Raw genomic sequence first — 21,429 nt, forward strand, 5'->3', positions numbered from 1 at the left:
AGTTTCGTTGAAAAATGTTTTCTCGTGTCGATTAATTATTTTATTCATATTATTTGTATATCCTTTTAGAAGTAAGTAAGTAGGTAACCCGTTTTTGAAATTTGTTCGCTATTCTAAGTCATTTTTGGTACCTACACAACTTTCGAATAGATTCAAAATCGTTTCAATTTCACAAGTCATGCAAAATCCTTGAAAAGGCAAAAATATTCTAAAATGGTCTTCTTCCTGCCTTCAGCTGCCCAAATTCATTTTTTGATTTTTGGCAAAGTTTGTCTTTCAGTCTTTCCATCTTTTTGTGTTTTTGAGTTTTTCTGTTTTTGTCTTTTCTTCTTTTCTTCTGTTCATTCTACTTCTCTTATTGCGCTGGAGGCTCCAGAATTGCTGGAAACGGTGAAATTTGGATTTGAGGGGTTTATACCTACCTATACTAATAGTTTCCGAATTTATTTTGATAAAAAAAAATTAAATCACTGAAAATGGTCAATTTTGAATTTTCAAATGTTTGCCAAAAATCTAAAAATGAATTTGGGCAGCTGAAATTTCGGTTGTGAGGTGTTTAGACCACGCTCTTTCCAAAAATTGAGGTTCCGTTCGAATTGGAAGCGAGCACCTCGAGAGGTTCCCCTGTCAGTCTCGACATTGGAGTACCCCCTTTCCTCCCTCACTCCAACTTTCAAAAACAAAAAAACATATACCTAGGTAAGGGCTAGTGTAATGATAGCCTTACCTGGGCTGCAAAAACAGTGAACGGGGGGAGGGCAGAGGACCTTAAGAGGCTATTCAGGTAAGTTATAGTGACCTTGAGTGACCGGCCGGGCTGGAAAATGATCGCAGAGAGAGCAAATAGACATGCTGATCTTGAAAGGTCGGACAGATGGGCTAATGACCTTGTGAGGCCTGACGAGCATTGGTGACTTTGAAGGGCGAGACAGGCAGACAGACAACCTTGAAAGGCTGAAACAGGTTGTTTTGGGGAGAGGAAGAAGTGAATAACAACTTGAAAAGCAAGGTAAAAAATGTGTATTTTCAATGTTCCATTTTTTTTTGTCGCAGTGTTTAGATCAGCAGAAATTTTGGATTCAAACCAAACTAAATCAAAAGAACATGCAAAAAATATCCAATGAGCCAGAATTTTATGTACATCTTTGAGTCCATTTCTTTGGCAATTTTCAGAAATTAAATGTTCGACTGGAAACGAAAAATAAATAGGTAAACTTTATGCCCACAACTTACAAGAAGTTGAAATTTGCCAAGTACCTACCTATGCATGCTTTCTGATTTCTATGTGTACCCCCCCCCAAATCGTTTCGAAGCACTTTCAGATCTTTTTTGGAGCGTCCAGTATTTTTTTAAATTACGCTTCTCACTAAATTTTAGGAATTAGACCGAGAATATGAAATTTGGTAAGTAAGTATATGCATCTCACTTTCACAGTTTAAGAGCTACACGCATTCAAAATAAAACGACACACACATCTTTGAATTTTATGTGATAAAATCATGATACTTACCTATTTTATGGCGATCGAATTATCCCATAAAATTCTCAGCTCGAAAAAAAGTTGAGAGTATCATCCATTTCACTAAGTAAGAAGTACCTACCTATTTTTTTAAAAAAAGAATTCACATAGGTTAATGTTTTATTTGGGAAAGAACAATAAATACTTACTTAGTTGCCACAGTTCGAGATGATGTGACTTTTGATTCTTAATAAAAAAATTCATAAGAAAAGTAGGTCAAAGTTCAAGTGCAAACAACAGTGAGTATTCAGAAGTTTGACATGACATGATTCAATAGGTATTTCAATGAATTATTTTTATTTCCTCTTTGGTGAATGATTTTGATATCTTGAATTTCTGACTGAATGAATATGATGCGCTGAAACACAAACAATATCAATTTTATCGAATACCTATACCTACACATACATATGTATTATTCATTTTATAATCAGATACTTATTCATATTCACTCACCAGTACAATAAAACAATGATCAAGTCCAAAGAAACGCTCAATAAGAAATGGGCTGAAGGGAATACATCTAAAGCATACTCAAAAATACCATTGTAAGTTGGATGACATGATGGATTTATCAGGGCAAATACGCCAAGGACAGAAGTTAAACGACCTGAAAATTAAAAATTAAAATAGGTATTTATAATCAAACAACAAAAGAAGTGCATCATTAGAATACCTCAGAATCTTCAGGAAAGAATTTGTAAGAAAAAAATCAATTATAATTGGCGAAAGGGGGTCAGAGGATTGGATAAAAAATATGTAGGCTAAAATACACTCTCACCTATTTCATGACTTTCGTAATACTTGCTGAGAAAACATATGCACACTGTTAAAGCAGCTCCGTGAAAAACGTCAAACAAAGGAACTATAAGTAATAGAAAACAATATGAAATTAATTAGGTGCCAAATTTATTTACAAATAAAATAAGTAATGTATTCAAAAAAATGAAGTAGAATTCATTACCAACGTAAAGATGCCAATCTTGGCTGGCAAACAGATACCCAAAAGCAGCGATGGTATCGAAAATTCCAGCAATTATGCCTATCATTCCATCGTGTAATTTTAAAAGTTTACTCATTACAACAGAGCAAAATAGATTTCCTGTAGCAGAAAAAGTGTTACTGTTGAGGTGATCTGATATTACTTTACTTAGAATTCATCAACATTGAAAAATTAGTACATTGTGTCCTGCCACAAAAAAGACTCATTTGCCAGTTGGTAACATAATTATGTAGATGAACCCATCCTGACTCCTGAGCTCCCAATCCCTGAGATTTTAATAGGCTGAGTTGATCTGGCGCTAAAAAATTTTGTTCTCTATTTTTCATTTATGACTTTGCATGATTCAAGGACCAAGATGAAAAAGAAACTTCACCTCGCATATCTGAATTTCTAATTTTTTCTTAAATTTTCCCATGTGGTTGATCATTACACTAGCTGGTCAGAAAAGACTACACAAGATAGAAAATCAGAAAAAATAATGCTCAAAAGTACCTAGGTTAGGTATTTTTCGTTATTTTTCTAGATATTGGAAAATCTCAAAAAATATGCTCTTTAAGAATTGTTATCATCTACATCCTGAAAAATCACTCTGAAAAAATTCAGAAAAAATTTCTCATTAAAATAGGCAAAAAATCAAGGAAAACTAGTCTAACTAATGTGATATACAACATGTGCCTATCATGTTTATGCGTTACTATTCGGTTATTGACTAGTGGTAACACTGTGTATGTCCTCAAGTGGCAGAGCCAATGCATGATGCTATGAGAGCTACAGACGGCATAGTGTGTATTTGAGTCCACGTGGATACATCTATCTCATTAATGCCTGAGTATTAATTTGTTCTCCTCTTTTCCAGCAATGGTTAAAGTGTTTTTATGTTAATGTAGCCTTTGTACGCGTATGCAAAGTCCTTTTATGTCAATGTTCGGTTATTTTATTTAATCTCAATCTTTTGTGTTAAAGTCTGCTTGTTAACTCAATATCTTAATTGTTTATGTACAAGCATTCGCATGCTCTCATGTAGTATAGATTATTGTGCTACCAATACTGTGTAATAAATCTTATCCCAGTGACGCGGTGTGTAAGCTCTTTATTTAGTTTATTTCATGGTAAGTATATATTGTTATGATATTGATTACCACGCAAATAAGAATCAACGACCTAACCAGGCAACCAAGGTCAAAGTAATTAAGTCAAAGTAGTATCTCTTAAAAAGTAAACAGTCTAGGAAATATCACCTTACATATAAAGTCCTGGAATAATCATCGACCTTTTAGTTAACATAGACGACTACTCATACACAATATTAGGCTACTGGTTATGTCGCCAACTCTGTCGATTTCAAACTGGGAACAAACGCATCTGCGCATGCCTCAAGAATTGATGCTCCGCTTGTCGCTCCTCCTTGTCTTCGTAAACCATAACCAGACACACCACCACTACCACCACTAAACCACTAACAACAAAATACACACACACATTTACTGACACATGCGCAGATGCGTTTGTTCCCAGTTTGAAATCAACAGAGTTGGTGACATAACCAGTGGCCTAATATTGTGTATGAGTAGTCGTCTATGTTAACTAAAAGGTCGATGGGAATAATCTCCTTAACACTTTCACGCTGGCTGGGACAGCATATGTCCCAGCAACTTTGAACAAATCTGCTGGGAACTTCTGGACACATTTTTCCCACAGACTGGGTCCCATCAGTAGAGTAAAGTGCCAGGAATCGATTGAAACCACTCCCAATTTTTTCGCTCGTGTTATATGTAGCAACACTGTGAGTGATTTTTTCCGCAAAAACAAGTGTTTCAGTAAAAATGTGAAATCTGAGCAACTAGTTGGTAGTAATTAAAAATTTATTGCGAACACAGGGAGTAGTTGTGCCCGGCAACAAATTTATATTTGAAAATATATAGAATAAGCTATACATTTTGGTGTAAAAAAAATTAATTTTGATTAATTTTTGGGGGAGCAAATTCAAAAACAAAAATGAGAATAAGGAAGTTTTATTCAATAATTTTTTGATATTTTTGAGCGTTTTTGGGTGTTATTTTTTCAAGAAATCAAAAAAAGGACGATTTCAGTCTGTCACAAATGTTTTTCTGCATATTATATTCAAATTTCGGTAACCGGACACTTCCCCGAATCCACTTTCCCGAAAGACGTTCTCCCAAATGTCAAAATCCCGATTTTTTTAATCCCGAATCCATTTCCCCAAATCCGTTTCCCCGAAAGACCTACACCCGAAAATTGCAAGAAAATTAAGTTTAAAAAATTTGTTTATTTTTTAATCTCAGAGATTGATGTTATTACCTAAGGAGCAGAGAGGCATAAAAATGATACTTTTTATGCGAAAAGTCGAATTTTTCACTTAAAACCTTTAAAATTAAATATTTTTTTATAAATTTTAATTTTTAAAAAGAAAAGAAATAAGCCCATGCTTTGCTTGGGCCAAAGCTTTTGAAAATTTCTGTTTTGAGAAGTAAAAATAAAAACATGTTTTTCTTTAATCACAGGCCCTTTTTTTGCCTGACCCGTGCCCTCCAGAAAGCTTAAGTTCGAGGTAAACTGTCCCCTTTGCCCCACTCTCGATGGCCGTGAGTAGGTACCTATTGTGATTAGAGAAAAAATTTAAAATTTTGCTAATATACTAATATGATAATTAAGATCATTTTGAATTTGTAGGTACCTACCTACTCGTCTAACCGTAAGTATGAATTTTAACCCAGTCAACTATTTGAAAAGGGGAGAGGTGTCTAGTTTACACTGAGGCATTCGGGATGTAGGCGTTCGGGATATAGGCATTCGGGTTACAGGCATTCGGGATATGGACATTCGGGATTTCGGACGTTCGGGTTACTGGTTCGGGTACACGGCATTCGGGTAAATGGATTCGGGAATACAGAAATCGGGATTTTGTCATTCGGGAAAATGTCCGGTAATCTCAAATTTCATCAAATTTGATGCATTACTCACAGAGAAATCCTCTGTCAAAGGAAATTGATGTCTCAATGTTGGTAAAATTTCATAAAAGTATTGATTTTTTGAAATTTTAAGATTTTATTATGAAAATTGTGATTTTCAAATTTTTTTCTCATTTGCATCCAAAATACAAATTTTTCACATGACTTTTTGTATACCTACTGGGAATGATATTATTCTTGGTATTGTCCCACTTGTCCCAGCAATTTTTGCAAATTTTGAACACTAATGGGACATATGCTGTCCCAGGACAAATTTTCAAAGTCCACGGCTGGGACATACGTATTCCCACCTCAATATCTTGAGTGTGAGTTGAGGAAAAAATCTGTAACAAACTTATGTTGCTTAGAGATGCCCAAGGAACGATTTTATGTAAAAAAAAATTGAAGGTGGGATGCGAAACCAATATTCGGCGCGAAAGGGTTAAAGTGGTAAGTACCATCTATATCATAGCCTATCACACATACTTAAAGGATCGCTCTGTTTCTGAACCACCAAAATTATTGGAAATAGTCTCGAACCGTTTTTGAGCACTTCTGGAGCATCCAACATATTTCTGGAAGTTGAAATTTCCACAACATTTTACCAAATAATGTTGAAAAGCCAAAATTCCCTTTATGCTCCAGTTTTTAGATGCCTGCTAAGTCGATCGGAAGTGGTCTGAAGAATAATTTTTCATCTTCTATTGATTTTATTGAGAACCCTGTAGAGCTAGCTGAAAATCTATTGTTGAATAATGGTAGTTAACATGTGCACACTTACCAACAATAACACCAGTGTACCGATAAAGAACGTATATACTGTATTCACGTTCATTCCAATGGAATTTATGCCTCAGGAATAAGTATAAAATACCCTTTTCTCCTGAAATAAAACACAAAATGTTATCGAGCTGGCACATTTAACGTATAGGTAGGTAGTAGGTACATACATTTCCATCAATAATAGTTCAATTTTATTCTAACATACCTATCCATCTACTTATTTTTACCTTGAGTGGTGAAAAATACTAAAGTATAGGTGATCATCAACATAACCACAACAATTCTATTCTTCCCCAGTTTCTTACTGAAAACCACTTTGAAACTATCCACAATCTTTGTCACATTGAAAGATTTTATAAAATTCGATTTTTTACTAACCGGCACAGATACATCTTTGACAAAAATACAAGCCAAGATCAAGGATATAACCGATAAAACAAAACACAGCAGGTACGTGTAAAAGAACCCAAAACTGTGAAGAATAAATCCGCTGCTGCCACATCCAAACAAATCAGCAAGTGTTCTTGTCGCTAGAAGTATACCCATCCTCAGTGTACAATTTTCCAACGAAGATACATCACAAATATAAATTTGAGTTGCCATTATCATCATCGAGATCCCTCCAGTTATCACTTCAGGAATGCTGTTTAATAACACGGCGCTTGTCGGAATCCACGACCAAAAATAAGAATGCAAGCAGCCAAAAATTGATTGAAAAATTAAACCGATTATTGGTAGGAAAATGAGAGGTCTTCTTCGTTTTCCAGCTTCATCGCTCCAGGATGACATAAATATCGCAACGATTAAAGCTAATAGTAACATCACCATACGATAGAAAGAATTCATTTCGGTGGCGAACACAACTCCTTGTTTCTCATCGTCACACGGTGTATTCAAATCTGGTTCGGCTAAAGTGCTGACGCGGCATTTTTTCTGTAATAATAGATTTGTATACGCGGAATCTGCTATAACGTAAGTTGACCAGTAAAAAAAATACGCCGGTTCGACGGTTATCACTTTCACGAAACGGTTGAAATTTTTACCCATGTTGAATGAAGCTTTCGTTCAGAAGAAACAACAAGTTCTTGAAAATCAATGCGTTAGGTAGTAAATGTGTACCTAACTTGATTACATTACCATGAAGACTGCATTTATTTATCATTAAACGTAAGTAGGTCTCCTGAAAGAAGAGCCCATCCTTAAATTGTACTGATTAATTCAAATGACCTGCATACCGAAGTAAAGTACCTAAAATTTGGAAAGTTACATAGGTACTACATCTACCTAAATATGACAAAAATAAGCTACCTACTTACGTAGGTAATTAAAAATTTATCTTTGCAATAAAACAATCGAATTATCCGCAGATTTACACGAACACTTTGAATGCATTGAATTAAAGTTTTTTATCTCAGTGGAGCAATTACGTGCACAAATAAGTGAGTAGGTAGGTACCTACGTAGTACGTAAAAAAGTAAGTAAGAAAACAGATAAGTACCAAGATAAGTATAAGCTTGAAAACATGCTGAAGCTTCATTAAACAATAAATTGGTGAATTTTTGTTCGGTGGATAAATAAATCTGACAAGTATAAATAATGGTTACCCAATACAATTTTGTAGAAAAAGAGCAATGGTGTTTATGTTTAACTAACAGACGAGATAGATACATATACTCGTGACGGAAACATTTTTGAACCAGCTAAAGTTGAAACTATAAAAGGCATTACAAAAATACATTGTTGTATGTGATTAGGTGTAGGTTGAGTGAGTTCTTCTACCAAATATTTGAAACACAAGTGTACAGTTTGGATAGGTATATTCACAACTAAACTTGGTATACAAAATGATCCCTTAAGCTAGAAAATAGCTTATATTTATATGGCTGTAAATAACTATAGTTAGATTTTTTTTTCTCAAACCTATGCATATCCTATATATATTCTTCTCAAAACCACAACCTTAAACTAATTTAGTGTGGGCTTCTTTATTGTATTATAATTTATTTACTGTATTATAATGCTGTACATATTTGCAAAGTAGAACAAGTTAACTAATCATACCTATTTTCCTACATTTTTCAGCCTAAAATAATTAGCCATATTAGTCCAGTAACTTTAGCAAAAAAATAGGGGCTATAGTGAATCTCTAGGTGGCAAGCTGATTTTTGGTATACTGGTCCATTTTGATGTCCTGAAAACGAATCCGAGGAGTCCCCTACTGTGCCCGGTGAGCTTTCCCCCAAATTGTGGATTTTAGCTCCCCAAAATAGGTTTTTGGCCAATATATCGAAAAATATCGACTCTAGCGCAAAAATGATTGAAGAATGTTGTTCTACGTTAAATTTCCGATCTATTAATATATCAACTGTCTTTCTCCCCCCCCAAGGGGGGTGGAACTACAACCATTCAAAAAAGGGGGGTTTCCTGAAAAATACATTAAGGATATAGGCGCCTGAGGGGAGTGAAATGGTCCCCGAAAGCGTTCGAGTTGATATCAGCATGGAAGGTGGGTCCCATCGAGAAACCTCCGCGTGAAAAATTTCAGATCGGCACCACCTCCCCTTTTTGGGGAACCCCCCTTTTCTGTAATTTCAATACCAATTTTCTCAGCCCCATTTCAACCGATTTTGAAAATTTTTCAGTATGTTATGTATATTCATAGTAGGCATCCCCACAAAAATTTTCAACCCCCTCCCCTCATATTTACCCCTCAAAATGGTGTGAAAATGTGACTTGGGGAGGGTTGGGGGTAAAATGGAAATTTCGGGGAAAATAACTAAGTATTAATGAGTAGGGTGTCGTTTTCTTATGATTCGATACCGTTGAGCACGAATATGATGTCAGATTTTTTTCTACACTCATCTAGCCCTCTCCACAGCACATAGCTCCCCTCAATTTATACTATTTGAAATAAGTTGAAAAACGCTATTTTGAGGAGTAAATATGAGGGGAGGGGGTTGAAAATTTTTGTGGGGATACCTAATATGGATATACATAACATACTGAAAAATTTTCAAAATCGGTTGAAATGGGGCTGAGAAAATTGGTATTGAAATTACAGAAAAGGGGGGTTCCTCAAAAAGGGGAGGTGGTGCCGATCTGAAATTTTTCACGCGGAAGTTTCTCGATGGGACCCACCTTCCATGCTGATATCAACTCGAACGCTTTCAGGGACCATTTCACCCCCCTCAGGCGCCTGTATCCTTTATGTATTTTTCAGGAAACCCCCCTTTTTTGAATGGTTGTAGTTCCACCCCCCTTGGGGGGAGAAAGACAGTTGATATATCAATAGATCGGAAATTTAACGTAGAACAACATTCTTCAATCATTTTTGCGCTAGAGTCGATATTTTTCGATATATTGGCCAAAAACCTGTTTTGGGGGGCTAAAATCCACCATTTGGGGGAAAGCTCACCCGGCACAGTAGGGGACTCCTCGGATTCGTTTTCAGGACATCAAAATGGACCAGTATACCAAAAATCAGCTTGCCACCTTGAGATTCACTATTCAATGCTAAAGTTACTGGACTATATCTAGTATTGTACTCTTAAGTCCAATGTGAGAGGCTGGTGTGAAGCCCTTAGCAAGTGCACCGGCCTCCTCGCAAATGTCCCCCCATATCCGAAACTCATGTAATGCAAAGGGGAGAGCAACACTTGTTGACCCCCCCTAGGCACCAAATTCTGCTCCCTAAAATCCTTTTCCCAAGACGGGTTGGGGGACTCCAACTACCTGATAGGCATGCGTGAGTAACGAAGCCTGGTAGGGTGATTGTGTCCTTGGCAACCGCCTAGGGGGTATGGGTCGTGGTGGACAACCCGTCTTTCCCCTCCCCCTCCCCCTCTTCCCGCATCTTAGATCTAGGATTAGGGATAAATTGAGATAATACACTTTGTTTAGATTTAGTCTTAGATTTAAGATGTAAATAAATTTGTTTATTTGAAAAAACCCCCGGCACCTTGTGTGTCCGGGGAACCAAAAATAAAGAAGAAAAAAAAAAAAAAAAAAAAAAAAAATACATCACTTAACCCAAAAATGTCAAATACTAAAGTGTATTTTTCAATTTTTGGTCAATTAAAAAAAAATCAAATACCTACCTTTAACCAACAGGGAAAATCAAAATTTTTGCCAAATTGAGCCAGAAAGCTGAAATTTGGTATGTACAAGTACCTACCCTCTTTGGGACCCTCTGGACCGATTGTAAACGGTTTATAATAATTTTGAGTAGACCTGGAGTATCTACTGAGCATTTTTGAAAGTTGAAATTTCTTTAAAATTTTACTCAATGAAGTTTGGAAATTCTATGGTAATATTTCTGTGGGGTGGGTATAAAGTATAGGCTGTTGAGTTCTCTAGCCAGGAATATATTTTCACAGGTAGTATATCGTAGAATTACTCTGGTGAGTATATTCGAGATTTATCTCTATGGGAAAGTTTATTACATCTACATAGTCAATTCGCCACAAGTTTAATATAAACTTTATTCCACTCTCACAATTTTTACATTTTTTTTGAGAATTACCCAGGTACCTAATAAATTTCTCCATCTGAAATCAGCGCTGCAGGTGGTGTATTTCGGGATTTTTATTTGAATCTCTTTCATCCGGTTCAAAAATATGTATTTATGATGGCTCCAAACTCCTATCCCCCCTTTCCTCCGAAATAATGCCATTTTGAAAAATATTAAAAATACAGACAAAAAATTCTGAATCCTTTTATTTTGCACAATGAAAAGTTCTAATACCTAGCTGAATAAGAACTTCGAATCGGTTGAAATTTCGAACAAAAAAATATACTTAGTGTACGTCAGTAATAATTTTCTAAAAATTTGAATAAAAACATCACGAAAATGCAACTTGTAATTTGAATTTTCTGGTCTTTGATCAAATACATATTCAAAATTTAAAAATAATAGCCACACTGATATACTCACAACTCTTAAACGAGTGAATTAATTTTAAAAATTACCAGTAATAAAGAAACAATATACCTAGGTACTCTATAAGTGCATTTTTCGAGTAAGTAGATAAGTACTTACAGATTGGTATAAACGTACATTTTATCTTGGATTATTTACCCATATAAATAGTTGGATACCTCATAAAATTGGTTGGAAAGATCTAAAAATAAAACTTCTTTCGTCTTTATTTCTGCATTCAGTTCAGTCCAGCGACCAGAGTTTCATATGACAATTACATAAAAATATTCTAGGTATCAAATAACTTGATTCATTAAGTAGGTACAGGTAGGTATGTATCAATTTACACACTTATAAGTAATAATTATATAAAACAATGTTCATCAATTAATCATCATCATCAGATCATTTTACAACGAGCATTCATAAAATTTAATGTAATCAGTCTTATTTCTTCAGTCTCTTTGTTCTAGTTTATTTTTGTTTCCCGGTTTGTCGTCAACATTGGACATTCTTCTTTTACAATTGGTTTTTGTTTTTCTAATTTTTTACTCAAAGTATACGATGCGCTGAAAAAATTCTTAGGTTAGTATTCGATAGGCATCCTATTTGTATATATTTATTTTGTAATGTGTTTAAAAATGATTTTAAAAAAAAAGCATAAATGCTCACCAGTACAACAAGACAATAACTACATCCAATACTACACTGAGAAGGAAAAGTGCCGATGGAAAGTAATCCAGAGTTTTTTGAAAAATTACATTGTAAGCTGGCCGACTTGCCGGCATGATCAAAGCAAATATTCCTACCACAGAGTTCAGACGCCCTGTAAAAAATAATAGGTTTATGCATTTAAAAAAATGACTCAATAAATTAATTATTTACCTATATCGATTATCGATAGCTATTTCTTCAAGACTTACCAAATTCGTCGTTCTTGTAGTATTTGCTATAAAAAGAAACGCTGACTGTCATTGCAGTGCCGTGGAATACATCGAACAATGGAACTGCAATTTAAATAACGTTGGCATAAAATCATACACTCATATGAATCGCATACCTATTCATTTTATAATAACAAACGAAATCTATATAAACGATTTTTTTTTTTTTGGTGTTGTTTATTAATATCTAATCTAACAGCCAGTACTTTATCAAATACCTAGGTACCTACCAAAAATCTAAAAATAAATAGTGAAAAAAAAACTAGTAGATAGGTCTACCTATTGTATGAAGAAATCAGCTTTAGAAAAGTTTTTTAGTGCAATACGTAAAATGTTCACCTAAAAACTACATTCACGTAATTTTTTTCTAGCGCCAGTAAAATTAATATCTACTCTTCCGCACAAAACCTGTCGACCTTGAACTAGACACCGTTTTTGGCATTCCATAAGCGGAAATTCGACACACATTCTTTGCTTTACCGTTCAATAGAAATTCCAAAAGTGATTTTTTCACAGTTTTTGAACTTTGATTTACTTACACTGCATATAAAGTACTTAAAAGTTACTTATGTTTAAGTAGGTATGGTTAATTTCTAAGAAGAAGCCCAATGTGTGGAGTGAAAACCTACCAACGTAAAGATGCCACTCTTCGCTTGCAATTAGATATCCAATCGCTGCAATTGTGTCCATGGTGCCGGAAATAATTCCAATCAAACCATCGTGCATGTTTAAATATTTACTCATTACAATCGAACAAAACATGCTTCCTATAGAAAAAAATAATCATATTTTATTTACTTAGTATTTAGAAATTTTAGAACCCAAAACTTGTATTTTCGTCAAAATACAGGAACGGAAAATGGAATGCTTACTCACCAATAATCACACCAGTGTATCTGTAAATTACGTAAAAACTGAACTGCTTCTCTTGCCATTTGAATTTACCTCTTAAGAATAAATATAAAATATCTTTCTCACCTGAAAAAAAAAAATAAATAAATAGAGAATTATGTAGGTATCGAGTGCTCAGTAAAACGAGTATGAAGTTATTCAACCATCAATTAATAATTTTTTTGAACATAATAATTTATGAGTGGCTCATTTGTCAGAATTCTATGCCCTCTCAACTCTACATTTTGCTCAAGCCCGATCGAAATTCTACAAGTTTCCACAGCAGCAATTTTCATGAAATTATTCCATTGACAGTTCAACTATTGGTAGTTACCTATTCTAATTTTTTAATTAATCACTATTTTTAAGTATATTCTATTCTAAGACATTTTAATCCTTACTTAATAAAATTTTGTAAGAGTATGAGGAAAAAACAAAAATTTTTATAAATTTTTTTCCTTAAGTTTTTCAAAAAATACCACTCTTCTCAGTGCCTATTCTAACGTGTAGTTCCAACAATATTGTGTAGCTCCAAAAAATTGATGTGCAGTTGGAAAAAAAATTGTGCAGTTGAAAAAAAAATTATTCAGAATCCAAATTTTAAAAAAAAATTACTAGATAATAAAATAAAGAACAACAACGGTTATCAATCAAATGCAAAACAATAAACAAATTTGGGACCCATGTAACTTCATAAAAACTGCACAATGATATCAAACAAATAATCAGGTAAAAAGTAGATACTTACATAAATGTACTTAGTAGAAAAAATTACTAAGTAGCAGTGCCACCCAGAAGATGAAAATGTGGTATTGCAGAATCTTTGAGGGTTCCAAAAATTTTTCAGAGGGACCCCCATTTTTTTCAGAAAAAACCTAGTGATTGCCATGAGTTATGTGAAATTTTTTTATGGGCCCGTTCTTTTCACTTCTAATGATGAAAAAACAAATCCAAAGACAATTTTGTAACGCTCTTCCTACTGTTAATGAGCCATTTCTGTCATCTGTGGAGAAAAAAAACTTTTGAGGCTTTTTTGAAGAAGTCTTGGGGAAAGGTATGTCTAGACCTATTTCAAGTTTTACAATAATGTCGATCCATCATTTTTTTTTAAATTTGAAGAGCTGAAGAGCTAAAAACCAGCTTATTTTTGATCTACAACTACATATTAAAGGAGTTTATCCAAATTTGAGCTGAATTTCAGACAGTCACACACAGTACGTTTTTTTAACCAACCTTTTTTTAAATGATTGATTAGTGGAGAATACTGGTTGAAAAAAACGTCCTTGATGTGCTTGCCTGAAAATCTAATTAAATCTGGACGAACGTGTTGAATAGACCTGAAAATGGACCACAATTTTTAGCTGCCCAAATTGATTTCCACATATTTTGTGAGAGAAATTTTGAAATTATATTTCTGGGGGGGGGGGGGGGAACAAAAATTGCGCTGGAAGTTCCAGAATGGCTATAAATGGCTTAAAAAATTACAAAAGTTAGTTCATGGGAGTTAATTTCAGTTACAAGGCTCCAGGGGGAGGGGTAAGACTGAAATATTTTCAACTTCTTTTGCCAGATTTTCTCAACTTTTTACCCTAGGTACCCCTCTTCCACGGATTTCTCAAGCTATTTAGCCAGGAGTTGGAAGCAAAAATGTTGAATAATTTAAATTTTTCAAATACTTTTTGTGGATTTTCTTCAGCTTTTGGCCTTTTTTTTTTTTTTTTTTTTTTTTTTTTGTGAAAACAAAATTTAAAAAAAGGACAGAACATAAAGTTTCAACGTTAAATTTCAAACTTTCTGGTATTTTCGAATGAATCCGCGCACTTTTTTTCGCTATATTCTGAGTTACATAGAATAATTGTTTGCTGTTTCGTTATTTCGCACCCATACCAACCCTGTATTGATTGGGTTATGTCTATTAAATTTCTGAAGGTAATGTTTCATTGCTGAAAATTTTTAAAACATTGTACAATAGAATAATTTAAAAAATTGACAAATTTAAAAAGTGAAATGGATGATGCAAACAGTTGATTTTCATAGCTTCAACATTTAAAAATTCTAACAATAGTTTTCAGGAAATCATAATATGTAATTTCAAAAATAGAAACAAAGGTCTAAAGGCCCGAGCGAAGCTAGGGCAAAAGCTTTCGAAAATTTAATAATTTTTCAAAATAAAACAACATCACGTGTTTTTTAAAGTAAAAAGTTTTCTTTTTCAAAAAATATGAAAAATTTGCATTGATTTTTTTCTTTCTTTTTTTGGGGGGGAGGGGGAGGGGGGGAGAGAAGATATTCTTTAAAACGAATCTCAAAAAATGTCAGTCGGTATTGTGTAGCTCCAAAAAAACCTTAGAATAGGCCCTGACTCTTCTTATAGTCCGGCATATGACAATAGGAGTAGTTGCATCCCCCCCCCCCCGCCGATCCTCCTGGACAACTTTTTTCTTAAAGGAGACATCCTAAGGAACATTTTAAAGCAAACTTGCCAAAAAAAAAGTTGGCCTTACTTACAAAATGGCGGCCATTTTGATTGACAGGTCAGCCGAAATCGCAGATTTTGCGTTTTAACATAGGACCTGCACGAACTTTTTCAAACTTTACAAAGGTAGATCGAAAGATCATGCAAAAATTTATCACCTGTCAAAATTTCAAGTGCTAAAGTGCGTTTTTCGATTTTTGGTGAATTTTTGAAAATCGAATTTGGGCCAAAAATGAGGGAAAAAATCAAAATTTCACCAAATTGACCAAGAAAGCTGAAATTTGGGATATACCCTATTTTCGACATGCCAAATCGATTGGAAACGGTTTCAACCTGTTTTGAGCAGTTCTGGAGCCTCCAGCAGATTTTTGAAACTCGAAAATCCTACAAAATTTCATCTAATTGGAGTTGTAAAGCTAAAATTTATTCTAAAAACTAATTTCAATAGGTATGCTACGAAGTACTGCAGGTGAATTTCAAGTCGTTTTGGATCCTCCAGCGACTTTTTGAGAATTCCTAAAGCCTCCAGCAGATTTTGGAAACTTTAAATTTTCACAAAATTTCATTAAATAGAGATGGAAAGCTGAAATTTACTCTACACTCCAATTTTAACACCCTCTGAAAACGACTTATGGTGGATTTCAAGTCATTCTAGAGCCTCCAAAGACTTTTTTAAACATTACTATACGCTATGAAGTTGACTGCTGGTGAATTTCAAGTCGTTTTGGAGTCTCCAGCAACTTTTTGAAAGGTTGTATGACTTTTTTTGGAAAATTGAAATTTCCTAAAAGTAGCTGGAAGCTTCAAAACCATTTGAAACCACCATGTAGTCTGCGAAGTAAATTTCAGCTTGCCAACTCCATTTGATAAATTAATGTTGGGGAAATTTCAAGTTCCAAAAATCTACTGGAGGCTACAGTAATTTTCAAAAAAGTCGCTAGAGGCCCTAAAATGACTTGAACCCACCTGAAGTCGTCTTCAGAGGGTGTTACAATTGGAGTGTAGAGTAAATTTCAGCTTTACTTACATCTCCATTTGATAAAATTTTGTGAAAATTTAAAGTTTAAAAAATCTAATGTGCGATTTCGGCTGACCTGTCAATCAAAATGGCCGCCATTTTGTAAGTAAGGCCAACTTTTTTTTGGCAAGTTTGCTTTAAAATGTTCCTTAGGATGTCCCCTTTAAGAAAAAAGTTGTCCCGGAGGATCGGCGGGGGGGGGGTGCAATTACTCGTATTGTCATATGCTGGACTATTAGAGCCCTGTTTCAAGCAAGGCAACAGGATGTCTCTCATATTTAGCCTAGACAACAACCTGCAAAGTATCATCAATTCCTTCCCTTCTAATGATCATAATTTTTAATCTATTTTAATTTTTTGACGTTTTATTCTCAATGAAGTTTTATTAGTTCAAACAAGAGCTTTCAATCTAATTAAAAAAGTTTTATGATTTTTTTCCAAATTTAGAAAAATTCTGTTCTCTTAAAACCTATACCTAATTGTTTCAAACAACTAACAAGGGAACAGGAGACGTCTTTCAAATTGAGTAATGTAACCCAGATGATACCTAATGCCCTGCAAGGTGCCATCAATATTTTTTCCTCTCCTTTTAAACAATATTATTTTATTTTTATTTTTTAATTTCCAAAGAAAATGTTTTCATCTCAGAATAAATTTAACGATAAATTTTGCTACTAACGAGGGACGTTTCTTAATTGCCAAAAATTATGTTTTTAGACAACAACTGAAGTGAGCAATTAATAATAGACCCACACCTCGTCCATATACCTAAACCAAGTTTCAAGCGCTGAATTTCAGTTTTTTTTTTGTTTTTGAAGAATTTTTGAAAATTTAACTTCCACTTATAAAAAATATGAAAATATGTACAGTATTAGCTGAATTAATCCACAAAAACTGAAATTAGATTTCAATTCTATTTTTTGTCTTTCAATTGGAGTTGTAACCGATAGAAGCCCTTCTCAAGCTCCCAAAAGAATTTTAAATTCTACATATTACCTATTCATTGTTTTTGAAACACAATGTTGAAGAAACTCTGATATTTTTTAGGGGGCGGGGGGGGTCTTAAAACAGCCCTAAATTGGCTTATATTTGCGCTAACTTTTAAATTTTTCGGCAGTTAGGTAGGTAGGTACCTTTAATAGTAAGTTACCTATTGTATGAAGATATAAATTCTGAAAATCGATCCTATCATACGTTGATCATTTCCAAATCGATTATGGCAAGTTAATTGCAAATCCAAAGTGACGATGGATGAGTTCAAAAAATGTGTTTTTTTTTTTTTACAAATTGGAAATCTCAAATATAAAAAAAAATCTAAAACTCGCGAATTTTCACTAAAAAAATACACAAATTTTTTTCTATTTCCAGTTTCAACACCCTGGATCAGTTTCCGCCATTTTCAAGCTGATCTGTAGCCTCCAACAGGACTCAATTTTTCTCCAGCAATTTGAAATTGCTCCGTAGATGGCGCCATAATCAACTCTGACAGCAGAAAATTTACTCCTGTCATAAGTTCGATATTCCGAATTTCCGAATAGATTGAGGCAGGTGGAACTGCCAAAGTTGATTACAACTCTTTTTGGATCGAGCTACTTGAAAATTGCTGGAAAAAAGATCATTTTCGCTGGAGGCTCCAGATTGTCCCGGAAATGTGGCAATCGATTTGAGAGCTCTCCTTTAATATTTATACCTACTAAATTCCAATTTTTATTTCCATTCATTTTTTTTATATATATATATTTTTTAAAATTAATATTTAGTCAAAAATTTTCCAAAAATCAACTTTGATAGCTCAAAATTTGATTTTCAAGCCTTTACCGAGTACTTCACACAAATTCAATACAAAATAACATTTTAATTTCTCACCTTGAGTAGTGAAGAAGACCAAAGTAAAGATAATCACGAGCATCAGCACAACAATCCTATTCTTGCCAACATCTTTGCTAAACACAACTTTGAAACTATCCACGATTCGCATCAGATTAAAGAAATTCCAAACACGCATCTTTTTCTCAACTGGAACAGACACATCTTTGACAAAAATCAAAGCCGACAGCAACGTGATCAGCGATAAAATGAAACACAATAGGTACGTGTAAAAGAACCCGATACTTCGAAGTATATATCCAGCAGCGCCAAACCCTAACAAATTGCCAACAGTTTTAAAAGTTAGGAAAATACCCAGCCTCATTGTACGACTGTCTGCATCTGATACATCGCATACATACGTCTGATAAGCGATCGTCATCAGAGATCCGCCTCCAGTGATAATGTCAGCGATCACATTGAGTAAAGCTGCAATGTGGGGGGACCAGTGCCAATAATAAGAATTCACGCAACCGCTCACCGATTGCAGGATTAGTCCGAAAATGGGCAAATAGATCAATGGTCTTCGACGTCGACCAGCTTCGTCGCTCCAGCACATGGCAAATACAGTGATAATCTTGCACAGGAAGAACATCACGGTACGGTAAGTTGAATTCACATGGGATGCGAACAGGATTCCTTTTTTTTCATCGTCGCATCGTGTATTTAAGTCTGGCTCGGATGTGGCATTAAATCGACATACCTTCTGCAGCATTAAATTTGTGCTAGTGATGTCCATTATGAGATAGATCGCTAAGTACAACGTGGTTGCAGGCTCAATCGTGACATCTTTCAAGAAACGTAAACGATTTCTAGACATGTTTACTCAAAACTCGCGACACTACCGATGAAATCACTTCAATCGAGGAACTAACTACTACGAGCACGTGTATTTCGACACTATACTATCGTGCCATCAAATCATTCCAATATTGGATGCTCATAGTACCTACCATATTATACACCGTAAGGTAATTTGCATTTTCTACCTTCGACTGGTTTGCTTACTTATAGAACCTATGCGTTGAATTAATAAAAAGAAATATTACCTATACCTATTCTTAATGCGTTGGTAATTATACATTTGAACGTCCAGCACGTACCTACGTAATACATATTATGTACATTTAGCTATAGATATACCTACCTATCTACCTGTAGGAAAAAAAACACGAATTGCGCACGAGTACATTCAGATGGGCACATAAAAAAATGAATAAATAATTCAATAAAATACAATCTTTTCATTACAAACTTTTTACAGTATTAAAATGTATTTCTCAGCAGAATTTCGATAAAGAATCCATTAGTGAAAAGTTGAATAAAATTACCGAATAGCTAGTAGCTACAGCTACCTCACCTTACCACAGTTTGTACAGTAATAAACTACGTCGTCATTATGAATTCGTAAGTAGATTTCATTTCAAAACAAGCGAGCGTTGCACATTGCACATGCACATTATACTCCGCGCCTTTCTTTCCATAAAATACTACCCAACTTGCATTGCATTTGCGTAGAATATCTCGATCATGTTTTGCAGGAAAATTAAAGTGGCTCCTATTTCTATGATGAAACACATTTTTTGTTTATTTTTTAAATCTCACCACCACCACCCCCTCCTCTTCTTCAAAAGATTGAACTTTTTTTGAATAAATTCTAAACATTGTAGTTTCCTTTTTCCCAGCTTATAAGTTGTAACTGAGTTGCACTGGGAAGCCCGTCCGTCCCTCACGTTCTCAAAAATTGAGAAAAATTCAAAAAACTAAATTTACCTACACATTTTAATCTTTGGAGTTATCCCATGTTCATTAGAAAAACATAATTTAATAGCTTTTAGTCCCAGCTTCAATAATAAAATGTAGAACTTATGCCTCTCAAAAAATTATAAAAATCCTTAAAAAAATGTATGCGTTTCTAATCATTTAATTTGTCCTATTTTCACCTAAAGAACATCATTCGATAGATTTGACGATCTCCTCCTTCTCAATATTGAAAAAAACTGAAAGAAAATTAAAAATAAATAATTTTTCATGTTTTTACATTCTTTAGGTACAGAATATTTCAAAAATTGAATGTTCCTCCTGGATGATGAAAAACAGTAACTTAGTCCCCTAAATTCATAGAATTCCAAATCAGATGTTTCCAAAGAATACTAAAGGATCTCGAAGATGTTAATCCAAAGGGCAAATTGGGACAGAACAACGGTTAAATCAAATTGAAAGCTAATAATGCAGGAAATAGAAGACGACCTGATAATACAAGCTCCAGAGTACACTTGGCTCATTGTGTCAGCCAAGACTTCAGGATGATTAAGGGCATTGCGCTCAAATTCAGAAGAGCCTTTCGCAATGTTGACACATTGAAGTCAAGGGGTGCTAAAGTTGGGGATGTTGTAGAAATACACACAAAAGGAAACTATGTCTCATACGCTGTGACAAAAGAAAACTATTAAAAGATAACCCGCAACAGTTGAAGATTTTGTCTGTACTATGAAGGTGCTAGCCACGAAATGTACAGAACTTTGGATTGAAAAACTGGCAGTCCCAAGGCTAGGATGTGGACTGGATGAACTTGATTGCAGGCTTGTAGGACCGCTCAGGTTTTGCGGTTGCTCCAATATCAAGGTTCATAGTTTAGAGTTTTCAAATGGTCCAGTCTGGGGGTTGTGCTGGATTCACCGACTCCCAGTCCAAACTTGAAATGAATCAGTCAGTTGTTCATCAAAATCAAATCATCACTCGACTTCACTCATTCGGTTTCAGTTTCATCAATTTTTCTCTTAAAATTTCCGAGTCCTATCTTTCCTGTCACATTGTACCAACTTTCTGCACCACAATTTGTCTGTAGTCAAAATTAATTTGATTTTTCATTTTACCTAATTGTTTTTGAAAAAAAAATTATGAACAATTCAATTACCTAGACTACCTAGAGCAATTTCATTAAAAAAACAAATAAAAACAGCCAAACTTCAGAACTTGAAACAGATTACCAAAAAATTGAATCCATTTAGAAATTAGAGTTACGAGTTGAATTGAAAATTG

General features: G+C 34.4%; 2 protein-coding genes and 1 long non-coding RNA gene across 7 annotated transcripts in view; 1 reads left to right on the forward strand and 2 right to left on the reverse strand.

Annotated features, from left to right (window-relative positions):
* LOC135838936 (uncharacterized) overlaps positions 1-10,290 on the forward strand; it is a 282,350-nt gene extending 272,060 nt beyond the window's left edge. For all 3 annotated transcript variants that reach the window (XR_010557496.1, XR_010557497.1, XR_010557495.1), the window contains exon 2: positions 10,262-10,290. This is a non-coding gene — a long non-coding RNA (uncharacterized LOC135838936). The remainder of the gene's footprint in view (positions 1-10,261) is intronic.
* LOC135838924 (probable peptidoglycan muropeptide transporter SLC46) lies at positions 1,622-7,527 on the reverse strand. The gene is made up of 6 exons (XM_065354749.1): positions 6,502-7,527; positions 6,273-6,374; positions 2,484-2,621; positions 2,301-2,384; positions 1,976-2,129; positions 1,622-1,877 (listed from the first exon to the last, which is right to left on the reverse strand). Exons 1-6 carry the CDS (start codon positions 7,319-7,321, stop codon positions 1,802-1,804), a joined length of 1,374 nt encoding a protein of 457 aa, XP_065210821.1. The 5' UTR covers positions 7,322-7,527; the 3' UTR covers positions 1,622-1,801.
* Positions 10,291-10,974: 684 nt separating the features above from the next.
* Positions 10,975-19,760, reverse strand: LOC135838929 (probable peptidoglycan muropeptide transporter SLC46). 3 transcript variants are annotated; one of them, XM_065354757.1, is made up of 7 exons: positions 19,535-19,760; positions 18,388-18,537; positions 13,013-13,114; positions 12,766-12,903; positions 12,116-12,199; positions 11,865-12,018; positions 10,975-11,761 (listed from the first exon to the last, which is right to left on the reverse strand). In XM_065354757.1, the coding sequence occupies exons 2-7, from the start codon at positions 18,524-18,526 to the stop codon at positions 11,662-11,664; spliced, it is 717 nt and encodes a 238-aa protein (XP_065210829.1). In that variant the 5' UTR covers positions 18,527-18,537; positions 19,535-19,760; the 3' UTR covers positions 10,975-11,661. The 3 variants fall into 3 exon arrangements, with proteins under 3 accessions (XP_065210829.1, XP_065210828.1, XP_065210827.1); XM_065354756.1 differs by lacking the exon at positions 19,535-19,760 and adding an exon at positions 18,750-18,890 and having other exon boundaries at positions 18,388-18,663; XM_065354755.1 differs by lacking the exon at positions 19,535-19,760 and having other exon boundaries at positions 18,388-19,528.
* Between the last annotated feature and the right edge of the window lie 1,669 nt (positions 19,761-21,429).

This window comes from Planococcus citri, chromosome 3 (assembly GCF_950023065.1).
Source record: "Planococcus citri chromosome 3, ihPlaCitr1.1, whole genome shotgun sequence".
NCBI classification, from domain to species: Eukaryota; Metazoa; Arthropoda; class Insecta; order Hemiptera; family Pseudococcidae; genus Planococcus; species Planococcus citri.